Source organism: Manihot esculenta, chromosome 3 (assembly GCF_001659605.2).
Source record: "Manihot esculenta cultivar AM560-2 chromosome 3, M.esculenta_v8, whole genome shotgun sequence".
NCBI lineage: Eukaryota > Viridiplantae > Streptophyta > Magnoliopsida > Malpighiales > Euphorbiaceae > Manihot > Manihot esculenta.
In genome coordinates this window covers 5,829,135-5,842,741 of record NC_035163.2, presented here as the reverse complement: position 1 = coordinate 5,842,741, position 13,607 = coordinate 5,829,135, and the positions used below count along the sequence as shown (strand labels likewise).

At 25.2% G+C, this 13,607-nt stretch overlaps 1 protein-coding gene and 1 pseudogene across 1 annotated transcript; both read left to right on the top strand.

Annotated features, from left to right (window-relative positions):
- Positions 1-1,304: 1,304 nt before the first annotated feature.
- LOC110611172 (cyanogenic beta-glucosidase) lies at positions 1,305-4,478 on the top strand. Its single transcript, XM_021751329.2, has 13 exons — positions 1,305-1,507; positions 1,594-1,663; positions 1,748-1,806; positions 1,909-1,984; positions 2,089-2,166; positions 2,453-2,540; positions 2,656-2,911; positions 3,009-3,124; positions 3,215-3,432; positions 3,571-3,605; positions 3,701-3,803; positions 3,912-4,020; positions 4,107-4,478. Exons 1-13 carry the CDS (start codon positions 1,331-1,333, stop codon positions 4,342-4,344), a joined length of 1,623 nt encoding a protein of 540 aa, XP_021607021.1. The 5' UTR covers positions 1,305-1,330; the 3' UTR covers positions 4,345-4,478.
- Positions 4,479-10,394: 5,916 nt separating this feature from the next.
- On the top strand, positions 10,395-13,607 carry LOC110611182 (annotated as a pseudogene).

Sequence of the window (13,607 nt, the reverse complement as noted above, 5' to 3'; positions counted from 1 at the left end):
TAATATTGTATTAACATATATCAATACACAGGGATGATTTTCATGATTTTGTGAAACTTTGCTCTAAAAAATTTAGTGACCTAGTGAATTATTGGTAACTTTAAATGAACCATGGTCTTTTGGTAATTTATTAGGAATGACAATGTTAGAATTTTACGAAAATCATTCTACTTGAATTCAAATCCGATTAATATTTTTAATATTCAAACTCATAAAAATTCGATTAATATTTTTAATAATGTGTACACAAATATATTTTCTATTAATAATTTTTATTTTACAAATTTAACATTTCTGCAAAATAATTAAATTCAATTTATTAACTAATTATGTTCAATGCCCAAGGGGCATGCAGATCTTTGGTTGGAAATATAGATTATTAAAATTCTAAGTCCAAAATAATCTAATTGCTCAAAGGGTCGTACATATAATTCTCTTCAATTAAGCTATCATTCTGGAAATTATGAAAAAAAAAAAAAAAAAAGAAGGAAATGCTATTGTTGATCCACGTTTTCCGAGAGAGACAACTGATAATCACGTTAATCAAAATCATAAATTTATATATGGCTTCTATTAAATTAAAAAAATAATTATTATTTAATTTTTATATTAACAAGAAATTTATTAGCTAATTTTTTTATTTTAAAAAATATATTAAAATTTATCCAACGTTTTAAAAAATTTATTAATCAATCGCTAATTTTAGTCATTAAATATTTTAGTATTCGGTTTTTAGTCTCTATAATTTGAAAAAACTCATTAATTGATCCTTCAAATTTGTAAAAACTAATTAATTCTTTCACATTTTAGACATTTTAAATTTTTTTGTAATATTTAAGGGTTAACATTAGCGGAGAAATTAATTAATAAAATTTTTAAAATGTTAGAAAATATATTTTTTAAAATTGAATGATTAACTAATGAATTTTTTTATAATTTAGAGATTAAAAAATTACGTATAAAAATATATAAAAGCAAAGAACGGCCACGATTAACCATTCTTACCAAAGTGTGGGCCAAATTACTAATCCTTTTAAATAGTAGTGGAAGTGCAGGCTAAGCCAAGATATGTAAATGTTAATGAAGAAGTTATTGATAATACTTAAGTAGATATTAATAAACCTAATGATGTTTTATTGGTTGATTGTGTGAGGACAAAGTAGACAGTTACTGTCAAAGATTTCTTTTGTTGGACAACCTGAAATCATAGATGGTTATACTTGAAGGTTCAGTTTGCTTCCTTCAGCTCATTGGTTCATCAACTCTATATAAAGGAGGCAATGCCAATAAGAGAAACCAAACAAGAACTTAAAATCATAATATCATCATTATGATTATGGCCACTAAACACTCTTTTCAGCTGTTAGGGATGCTCTTCGTCCTCATAACTTTGCTAGCTCTTACAAAGCTAGCAATGGCAGATGACATTGATGATGTTCCAGCAGATTTTAATAGTGCTTATTTTCCAGATGACTTCATTTTCGGGACAGCCACTTCTGCTTATCAGGTATATAGAAACATGTATATTTAGGGATTTAAAGAGAATGTGTCTAAGTCTTGCTTCACTAGCTAACTATTGCTTATGGTATTCAGATTGAAGGTGCAGCAAATAAGTCGGGTGCAGGACCTAGCGTTTGGGACGCATTTACCCATCAATTTCCAGGTACTTTGTGTATATTTGAGTGATTAGTAAATTATTGACTTTCTAAATTTATAATATTTTATTTATTTTTATATAATCTTGCAGATAGAATAAAAGATCACAGTACCGGAGATGTTGCCGTTGATTTCTATGATCGTTTCGACGTATAATAATAGTCAAGCTGTTTTTTTTTCAAGTTTCTCAAGGTTCGCACTTTTTTATTGTCAACAATAAAATTGATAAGATTTGTTGGATTGGTGTTGCAGGAAGATTTAAAAAATGTCAAGAAAATGAATTTTAGTGCTTTCAGATTCTCCATTTCATGGCCTAGAGTTATACCTAGTGAGTAGTTTATTAAAGATTGAACCTTTAAACATGTGTTATTAGCTAGTATTGACTATTTTCTAACTTCATATTTTTTATTTTTTTAAAATTTGAACATTCAGGTGGAAGGAGAAGCGAAGGGATAAATCAGGAAGGAATTGATTTTTACAATAGAGTTATCAATGAAACCATAAAAAATGGTAATAATTATTTCCTTTCTTTTTGAGGATTCAAAATAGAAAATAAAATTTATAGACATCAGTTTTAAATGGTAATATTGAAATATATTAAAACTATAATTTCCAAGTTAAAATCATAAAATACTAAATATTTATCAAAAAATTTAAAGAGCAACCATTAATTAAATAGACTAAATGCTAGTCTCCGACTCTTTCATTATTTTAAGGAATTTTATCTTCTAACCGATTCGTTTATGAAATTAGAAAATTATAACAAAAATCTAAAATGTTTTGGTGTAAAATTCAGGACTGGAACCTTTCGTTACTATTTTCCATTGGGACACTCCTCAAGCTTTAGAGGACAAATATGGTGGCTTTTTAAGCTCTAATATTGTGTAAGTATATAACGTTGTATTATATTTTCAAAATTTAAAGATTCAAACTTTAATAGAATAATAATGTTCTCATCTAATCACTAAACATTTTATTAAATGATTGTACAAAATATAGGAATGATTATCGTGATTATGCGGATCTTCTTTTCGAAAAATTTGGTGATCGAGTAAAGTACTGGATGACTTTCAATGAACCATGGTCTCTTAGTGGATTCTCTTATGATGATGGAGTTTTTGCCCCTGGTCGATGCTCATCTTGGGTGAATCGTAAATGTCAAGCTGGAAACTCGGCTACTGAACCTTATATAGTTGCACATCATCTCCTTCTTTCTCATGCTGCAGCTGTAGGAGTATATAGAAATCAATATCAGGTATTTATATTTGTCACTCTTTTATGAATTAATTTGTTTCATTCACATGTACAAATTAACATAGATTTGTATTTCTCATTATATTAATATTGTGTAGACAACTCAAGCTGGCAAGATTGGGATAACGCTCTTTACTTTTTGGTATGAACCACTCTCCAATAGATCAATTGATATACAAGCAGCCAGAACAGCTCTTGATTTCATGTTTGGATTGTGAGTACATTTTTCTTATAAATTAAGTTACCAAACTTTTATTATATATATAAGTCTTTGATTAATAATCACTACTTTTTTACTTTCTAGGTGGATGGATCCTATAACTTACGGTCGTTATCCAAGAACTGTACAAGATTTAGTTGGAGATAGATTACTCAAGTTTACTTATGAAGAATCTCAAATGCTTAGAAGATCATATGACTTCCTTGGATTACAATATTATACTGCATATTATGCAAAACCAAATGCTCCAGTTGATCCAAATTATATTAGATACAAAACTGATAGTCATATTATTGAGACTCGTAAGTTCTCAAAAAAGAATAATACCTTAAAGGTGGAAGACACACACGTACACATATATTATGTCATTTAGTTTTTCTTTCTAAAAAATGCTTTAATTGATAGATATAATTTTTTTTCTCGTGGTTTTTACCTTACAGCTTTTGATTATGAGGGTAATCCTATCGGTCCACAGGTTAGTATGCAAGAAAATGAATTGATAAAAGTATAATATTGAGTAAATTATATTTTGATAAATGGCATCACCGATATGTACATTAAAATTTACAGGCATACTCTCCTTGGTTTTATGTCTTTCCGAAAGGTATTCGACATCTATTAAATTACACCAAAGATACATATAACGATCCAGTAATTTATATTACTGAGAATGGTAAGTAGTTCATACCCTTATCATATAGGAATATATTGGCTTTTTTTGTCTAGTTTAATTACAATTATGTTTTGATCTGATCTTTAAGTTTCTCATTCAATAATTTAGGAGTTGATCGTTACAATGATAAAAATCAAACGATCGAAGAGGTGATTAATGATCAATTTAGGATAGACTATTATAAAGAGCATATGTGGAATGCGTTGGGATCTCTCAAGTAAGTCCAAATTCTAAGCCACTAATACGGAGGTTTTTGATAATTTTGAATTAATAATCCTAATGACGTGGTTGTGGTTTTGGCAGGAACTACTCTGTTAATCTTAAAGGTTACTTTGCTTGGTCGTATTTGGACAACTTTGAATGGAATATTGGTTATACATCAAGATTTGGTTTGTACTATGTGAATCGTAGTGATAACCTCACAAGAGTTCCTAAGAATTCAGCTGGTTGGTTCACGACATTCTTGCAGGCTAATCAATCTATGATCGGCAAAGTTAAATCAAGCAATTCAAGAAAGATTGGCAAATACTACATAATGTAAACTATATTGTGACTTCTTATTTGTCTTTGCATTTGAATATTATCACTGGGCTATGTATCCAATACAATAAATTCTATGTGTGTTTTGTACTTGTAATCCATGTTTGGAATAAATGTTACTATCCTCTTCCATCATTTTATACAAAATAAAAAAAAGTTCTAAGGAATTATCTTGAAGCAGTGAAGTTCAATTAACTAATATTTAAAAATGTTTTACTCTATAAAAGTGAAAAGAGTTGCATGACTAACCCTAAGTATGAAGCACTTTTAAAACTTGGGAGGAAGCGCTCTGCCCTCTTAATGGACCTACCCGACACGAATCCAAATTAGTCAAACGAGTGAATTTGAACACTACACTGGATGATTTATACAAAAAAAAAAAAAAGGAGTTGCATGACTCCCTTTAAAAAGGCTCATGCTATTCAATAATATCATCCGTTGAGTAATTAATATATGCAGCATATGAGATCAAGTTTATTAACTATATCTTAAACACAATATGGAAAATAATTATTGGAAATTATTATATTTGTGATTCGTAATTCAAGACAGACGACTGCGGCAGTGGAGTATTGCGGCAGAAGTGTCAAGCGACTCATTTATGACGAACAGTCGGCTAATAAATATTGAACCACTTCACTCATACCCTATCCATCACATGCGTCTTATCTACCAGTTCTAGTGAACGCACAATTATGATCCAAAAGGGGATCTGCATATCTTAAAGAAGTCGGCGTACTTGCTCCAAGCATTGGTGAGATTAGAGATGTAGGAGCAATTAGCCTTGGATTTTATGGAAAATTTGGACCGAACTTAACTTTTACTGCACATCATTTGAGACCCACAATATCTTTTCGAAAAAGAAATTTCAAAACAGACGACTTTTAAAAATATGAGAAATGTTATAGATTTATCACAAAGTTCGAAACCTAAATTCTATTATTTGGAGGATTAATTTTGCATTTTAATTATTTTTTTAGATTTTTTTGTTATTATAAATAATATTTTTCTTAACTATTTGAGACACTTCTCAATTTTTAAGAATTTAATAAAAAATATTTTAAACTTTTTGTTTTTTAAATTTCGTATTAACCAAATGTTATTGATTAAAACTTCTTATAGAGTCCAAACAGTTCTATTTTAATGTGGCTTCAAATTATTTTGATGAGGAGATATTTTGTATCTTGTTTGCTACATGTGTTTCATATGCATTTTTTATGTTTGGATTGCATTTGTTTTAAATAGTTATATAAATTATAATAATAACTAATATCTAAACTCATTGAGTTTAAAGCTCACTTCTATTTAATATGTTTTTTTCAAACTTTGAGTTTAAAGAATAATAAATTTACTATGAGCTTTGGAGGTTTTATTCTGCCTCAAGTTCTAATAAATTAATAAAATTATTACGATTGATTAAAAAATATATTTTTGAAATAAAAATATTTATTTTAATAATTATTTTATTAATTAAATAAAACATTACCTTTAATTTTTTAACATTCGATTTAGTTTGTTAACTATAAACATTACATATTGAAAGTACTTCGATTTCATTATTCAAATTTTAAAGTTTTCACTATGATTCAAACTTCTAAAATTTTTATCCAATTGGCCAAAGTTTTTTTTTTTTTTAAATCAATAGGCTAAAGTTAAACTTTATTTTTTTACATTTTAGATCCACTCTTTGTGAATCATGAATTTAAAACCTAGCATATGAATAGTGATTAATTTTAATACTTATCAAATAATTTTAAAAATAATATGATATTAATCTAATAATCATAGATTTATTTATTTATTAAAAATTTAAAAAAATTATAATAAACAACAAATTTTACCACAATAAAATTTTATAATATGATTATAAAAATAAAATATAAAAAATTATATTTTAAAATATTTATTAAAATAAAATATAAATAAATCATATGAACGTTAACCATATTGTATTTTAAATTCAGTTTGAAAAGTCTACGTGAAAACCAAATTGTTTTTTGATGTTTTGTGGATGGAAATATTAACTGGTGTAGTAGTGGATAGTTGTTTTAATAGTTGATAATTATTATAGTAATATTTAGTATAAATAATTTTATAAAATAAGAATTTAAATAAATTTTTATAAATTTTTTTTTTATAAAACCACCCGTGAAAATTTTTAAGTAAAAAATTTTGAATTCTTTTCCTCTAAATAAAAATTTTATATGAAAAAAATTGATTAAATTAAATTCTTAATTCTAAGCAGAAAGTATAAACAATAATTTTTCATAATCTACTCCCTCAATTATTAAATAATAATATTTTGATTCAATTAAATACTCTCAAAATTATTACGAATCGAAACCTTATACTATAAAAATTTATTAAAATAATAACGGATATTAATAACGAATTTAAATCTGTAAATTACTTCGTTATTAATTTTTATAATTTAGTAACGAATTAATAAATTTATTATTAAATCTGTTAATAAAATTATTTATAAATTTAATAATTGATTTTGAAATCTGTTACGAATTCATTACTAAATTAACAAAATATTAATAACGAATCTCGATCCATTAATAGATTCGTTGCTAAATTGATTATTAAATAAATAAATTATTTTAAATATTAAATGAATAAAATAGTAACAGATTTAATAATAAAATATAATTTATTATAAAATTAATAATAGATTTAATTTATTATTATTTTTAAAAAAAAGTCAGATTTTTTATTTTTTAAAATTTTATATTTTTTTTATTTAGTAACAAATTATTAATTCGAAAACCAATAATAGATTACGAAATCCATTATTAAATTTTAAAGAAAAATGATGGATTACGGAATTCATTACTAAATTTTAAAGAAAAATACTACTTTTTTATTTTAAAATTCTGTATTTTTTTCTTTCTAATTTAGTAATGGAATAATTTATTCTTAATTTAAAAATTAATAATGTTTAAAAAATTCATTACTTAAATTTGAAAAATAATATCATCCTTTTATTTTTGTTCTATTGTATTTTTCTTTTAAATTTAATAATAAATTAAATATATTATTAATTTATATATTTATATACTCGCACAATTCATCTCTTTTCATCATTTTATTCATTTTCCTTTTCGTTTTTTCTCCGCATTCCTTTATTTTTTTTATTTTATCTTTTTCTCTCTATTATCAACTCTATTTTTTTTTCATTTTCTTTCATTATTAATATTCTTTTTATATCTCTTTTTTTTCTTTTTTTTTCTTTCATATTATTTTTTTCTATTTTCTTTTATTTTCTTCTATTTTCTTTCATATTGTCTTTCACTTTCTATCATTTTCTTCTTTCTTATTATTCTTTTATTTGCTCTTTTTTCTCTCATATTCTCTAACCCTTTTTTTATTTTTTTACTTTATTTTATTTTCTTCATTTTTTTTCTCATTTTCTTTCATTTTTTTCTTTTTTCTTCTTTTTTCTCATTTTCTTTAATTTTCCCCTTTTATCTTATTTTCTCTTCATTTTTATCATTATTTTTTTATTTTCTTTTCTTCCTTATTTTCTCTTTTATATTTCATTTTTTTCATTCTCTCATATTTTTCATTTTTTTAGATTTTTCTCATGTAATTTTATTATAATTTTCTCATAAAATTAATAAAATTTAAAATATTAAAATTAATATTTACTGTAAAATATAATGATAAAATTAATAATTTATCATAATTAAATTAATATTTAATGTAAAATATATTAAAAAAATAATAATTTAACATAATTTTTTTAATATTTTTTAAAAATTAATAATAAATTTACTAATAAAATATAGTTTCAATATATATTTTTTAATTTATCAAATTAGTAATGGATTGACGAAGGATTCCTATCCGTTATCAAATTTAATAACAGATTTAATTTTTATATATATATTTTTTAATTTTATATTAAATTAATAATAAATTTTGAATTTATTGCTAAATTTCATTATAAATTAGTAATCCGTTATAAAATTAGTAACGGATTAACAACCCATAACTATTACATTAGTTTCGAAAGATTAGCAATCCATAACTATTACATTAGTTAAGAAATTTATAACCAACGGATATAAATCCATTATTAATTCGTTGCTAAATAAATTAGTAACTAATTTTTCATTTATTAGTAATAGAAAAATTAATTGCTAATTTAAAAAATATTTTGTAGTGAATTAAAATGACTCCTAAATATGCCTGTAGAAATTAATAAACCAAATATTGATGGGTTTACTATCTAGACTTGATTTTGTTTCTGGTTTGGAATGATTGACACAAAGGATTCAAAGAATTACAATGCTGTGCAAACCGGGAAAAAAAAGGCTTTTAATATGAACTAATTATGTTGACTTTCAATGAATTAACAATACATCTTTCATTAATACTGCTAATTATAAATTAAAAAAGAAAAAGCTATTGAAAAAAAAATCCAAACATTTATACCCATTTACATTTATATCCAAAACTTTTATATTTTGAATAGCAAAATTAAATTTTTTAAATTTATCACTATTATAGTTAAAGGAATTAAAATAAATTTAGAAAAATTAATGGTAAATTATAATATAATCTCTAAAATTTTATATTATTAATAAAACATATAATTTTCTAATTTAAATTTCATATTGAAGTTAAATATATTTTATATTTATCATATATAATATTATACATATTATATTAGATAAATATTTATTTTAAAATATATAATCTTTTAATTTAAATTTTATATTAAAGTTAAATATATTTTATATTTATCATATTAGATAAATATTTATTATAAATAAATTCCTATTATATAAAATATGACATATAAATAATATATATTAAAATATTTTATTAAATATTTATATTTAATATATAAATTATGTCTATATTTTTTATATTTGAAAAATTTTACTTTCTACTGATAAAATTTTATATAAAATAAAAATATTATATATTTTAAATTGTAAAGTTGCGCTCAAGAAATCTGATTAGTCTTTTCTACTCCCCAATCCTCAATCTTCATTTAAAAAATAAATGGTAAAGTTTTATTCTTTTATATTTTAAGTTTTTATTAATAATTTATAATATTATATAAAAGTGAGAATACAAAATAAATTGATGGATATCCAAACCACTAAAAATAAATTATTATTTTTTTAAAAATAAAATAAATTGTGATAGTGGTGAATACAATCCACCCACAGAAATAAATTGTGATAGTTGCAAATTTAATTCAATTTAATTAATATTTTTTTATTAATTTTTTTTAAATAAAAGTTAAAAATTCAATTTTTTTAATTTAAAAAGTAATCAATTTTGAATGAAATTAAATTATGTAAAATTTTATAATAATTCATTTAATTTTTTTAAAAAGAAAAAATTATTATTTAATTTCTATATTATTTGGTTTCTATAGTATAGAAAATTTATTAATTAATCTCTCAATTTTAATAAATATATTAAAAAAATTTTAAAATTTTTTTGACGTTTTAAAAAGTCTATTAATTAATCTGTTTAATAATTTTACCTGTTAAATATTATTAAAAAATTTAAATAAATTTTTTTAAAATGTTAAAAATATTCTAAGTAGTTAAATATCATATGTTTTTTCAAGTCGTTGAACTATTAAAATAGATAAGACATTTATATTTTAAAAATGGATTAAATATGTCTTTGGGAGGGACATATAAGCCCTTAAAATTGTATAAAAAAAGTTAAATAAAATTTTTAAATTTTTGAAAATATATTGTAAGAGTAATTTATATATATATTCATATTTTTGAATCATTTAATGAATAATAAATATCAATTACGCATCATGATATTGAAAATTGAATACATAATATAGCTTATTAGAAATTCACGCACTAGAAATTTTTCATGCATGATTTTTGATAAATTTGAATTGAAAGCAAGTTATATCGTCTCTCTTTCTATAATATCTCTTTAATGGTTAAGAAAAATTAATTTATCCTATTTTAAAATTTAAAGGGTATATATGTCCAATATATTTGGATTTAAATTATAGAACCAAGTCTAAGTTTATATATATATGTTCATTTGTAGATGACATATGGCATTCCTACTAAAAATTATCAAAACGTCAACGTATTTGTGCACTCCGGAAAGCTTTATACAACTGCTGAAAATTATCCGGCTTTAGAGACTGATATACATACCTTGGAAAGCTTGGACAATTGGGATTTCAATGGAGCTTGGAAGGGACCCTTTAATAGCCATCCAAAAGTTGATTTTCCCTTTTTCTTTATTTATATATAGTTCCAAGGTCTTGCCTACATTTTACACATATGTTTTTGTGCCTGCAGGTAGCTCCTGGTTCTGGAGAGCTAGTTATAATGGGTGTAGATGGACAAAAACCTTACTATGTTATCGGAGTTGTGTCTAGTAAGACTTCGTTGTTTCTCTTTTAATATTGCCATATAGAATCTCAAACCCAAACTACGCCAACTACGCCGGCATGTATGTAATTAAATTCGTAATTCGTAAGATTGAAAATATTATTATATAATAGAAAATTTATAATTTAGTTTTTATTATTACCATTATTAACAAATCAGTTTCTACAAAAGATCAAATTACCCTCCCTCTTCTCCTCCCTCTTCTCCTTCTTATTCTTCTTTGATTCTTCCTCTTCTTCTTCGATTCTTTTTCAATTTTTTTTTCTTCTTTAAGGAGGAGGAAAAGGAGACAATTCTTCTTCTTCGTTATCATCATCTTCTTCTCCTTTTTCTTTCTCTTCTTCTTCTTTTTTTTTTTCTTCATCTTCTTCTTCTTTTTCTTTTTCTTTTTCTTCTTCTTCTTTTTTGAGGAGGATGAGGGACTATTTAGTTGACGGAGAGAAACAATAAAAACGTTTTAATAGATCTGAGAAAATATAAGGACGTTTTAATAGATCTGAAAAAAAGATAAGGATATTTTAATAGATTTATGAAAATATAGGGACTGACTTGTCAATAATGGCAATACCAGGGACTAAATAAGGGGTTTTATTTGAGGATAAAATTAGATTTTAAAAATTTTCTCTTTTATCCCTCATCTATTTTTAACGAAAAAGAGACAGAAAGACTATTTTGTTGACGGAGAAAAAAAATAAGAGCGTTTTAATATATTTTTGAAAATGCAGGAACTGACTTGTTAATAATGGTAATACTCAGAAACTAAATGGTAAATCTTCCTTATATAATTGAAGAGGGAGAAATATTTTTGAACCGGTAGAATATTATTTTCTAGATAGAATAAATCTCCTATTTATTATGTTATTTCTAAATTGAGTGAAATTCATAATTAAGTTGTGATCGAATAATTTTACACCATAAATAGGAGTATTATAGAGAGACTATTTGATTTTTCCTCGTGCAATCTCATGAGAAGGTAGAGAAAGAGAGGCTTTGTCTTAAAGTGGAGAAAGAAGCATAAAATTTAAGTTGCGCAATCCTATGAGGTATTCTTGTCTATTGATAACATATTTTGAGCATATAGTTAAAGAAAACCTATCTAATAGTTATAGTAAATATATAGAGTTATTCATAGAAGAAAATGAAAGAGACTAAATAATTCTATTAACAGTTTAATCCGTATATAGATAACTTTTTGATAGTAATTAAATGATTTTGTTAAAGATTAATGAAAAGAAGTATGCCCGTGAATGTGGCCCTATATTAAAAGGGTTAACTACATTAAAATTTTGTGTTCGTTTTATTATTTATGTTAATTGTCACAATATATATCATATGATGGAAGGAAGCTATTACTACATAAGGTTGATTTGGAGTTCAGTAGAAGTGTCCTTAGCCATGAAATAGGGGTTACCCAAAAGTAAGCTCAGCATAAGCATCATCTTTTTGTTTCAATTAAGTACAAATTGGTAATGAAAAATATTAAGAAAGACCATTGGTCATTGTTCATCTCTTTGTATCAGCTACAATGTGATCATTGATCATCCTCTTCTACTTGACCTGACAAGCATCATCAAGGGAGGCCAGTGAGTATATATATCTCAAACTTGGAACTTTTCTATGATAAATTTATAGAAATAACACCATGTAAGTCTTACCTGCTATATATATACACCCACTAAATTATATGCAGATTACTAAAATATGACAGCAAAGGGAAATCCAGGATAGGAGTGATGCCTCGTTATGGAGATAAAAATTCAGTCAAGTGGTTTGAGGTTGAACCAAATTGCACCTTCCACCTAGTGAATTGCTTCGAGGATGGTGATGAGGTAAGAAACTTTTCATCCTTGGAGATTAATTGATAAACGAAACGAAAAAAAGAAAAAAAACTTACCTGGAGTCGTGGTGGACTCAAAATACAAAGTCTATGGAAACCGGATCCATCTAAAAACTTCGCTCAATGGAAAACCATCAATGGGCTCCATTTCTTATTGATCAAAAGTGCAATCACAGGTTTTAGTAGTGAGGGGATGTAGGGCTTCCACATCCATCATACCTGGTCCGGACTGGGGTGAAGACAAATTTGAATGGTTTTCAAAAGGCTTTAACTTTTCGAAATCTACTGAGAATGATGCTGATAATTCAGAAGAAAATGGGTGTCTCTTTCATCGAGTACATGAATGGAGATTAAACATGGTGACTGGCACAGTCGATGAGAAATCTCTAACTGGAACTGACTTCTCCATGGATTTTCCCTTCATCAATGGAGAATTCACTGGTCTAAAACACAAGTATGGTTACACACAAGTCATTGATTCACTAGCAAGCTCTACCTCTGGTAAAAAATTTCATCTTTAAAGGATTTGCATAAATTAATTAATATCGCCTCCATATTTTTATTATATAAAGCTTATATAGAAACATTTTTCTTTATGCATGGCAGGCATGACTAAATATGGACGTTTAGCCAAATTATACTTTGAAGAAGGACCAAGGTCCACGATTCCTGAATCCTGAGGGAAAAATAAAGGTGGAATATCATAAATTAGAAGAGAATGTATTTTGCTCAGGAGCTACCTTTGTCTCTAAAAGTGGAGGTGGTGAAGAAGATGATGGTTTTATTGTGAGTTATGTGCACGATGAAGTGAGTAGTATTTCACAGGTGAGTTTAGTGTCCCTTCTCCATGAAGTTTCATTTCTTGACATGCATGAGTTCTCATGTTCAGTGTTGTTCTTGCAGGTTTTAATAATCGATGCAAAGAAGTTTAAAAGTCAGCCAATTGCCACAATAACTCTTCCCAATAGGGTGCCCTATGGTTTTCATGGAACCTTTATTTCCATGCGGCATGACCAAGCCTAG

Excerpts from the sequence above, each read along its gene's own strand:
- LOC110611172 (XM_021751329.2), top strand. The coding sequence starts at position 1,331 with ATGATTATGGCCACTAAACACTCTTTTCAGCTGTTAGGGATGCTCTTC. Across the intron at positions 1,985-2,088 it reads ATGGCCTAGAGTTATACCTA|GTGGAAGGAGAAGCGAAGGG; the intron begins GTGAGTAGTTTA and ends TTGAACATTCAG. Across the intron at positions 3,804-3,911 it reads AATTTATATTACTGAGAATG|GAGTTGATCGTTACAATGAT; the intron begins GTAAGTAGTTCA and ends TCAATAATTTAG.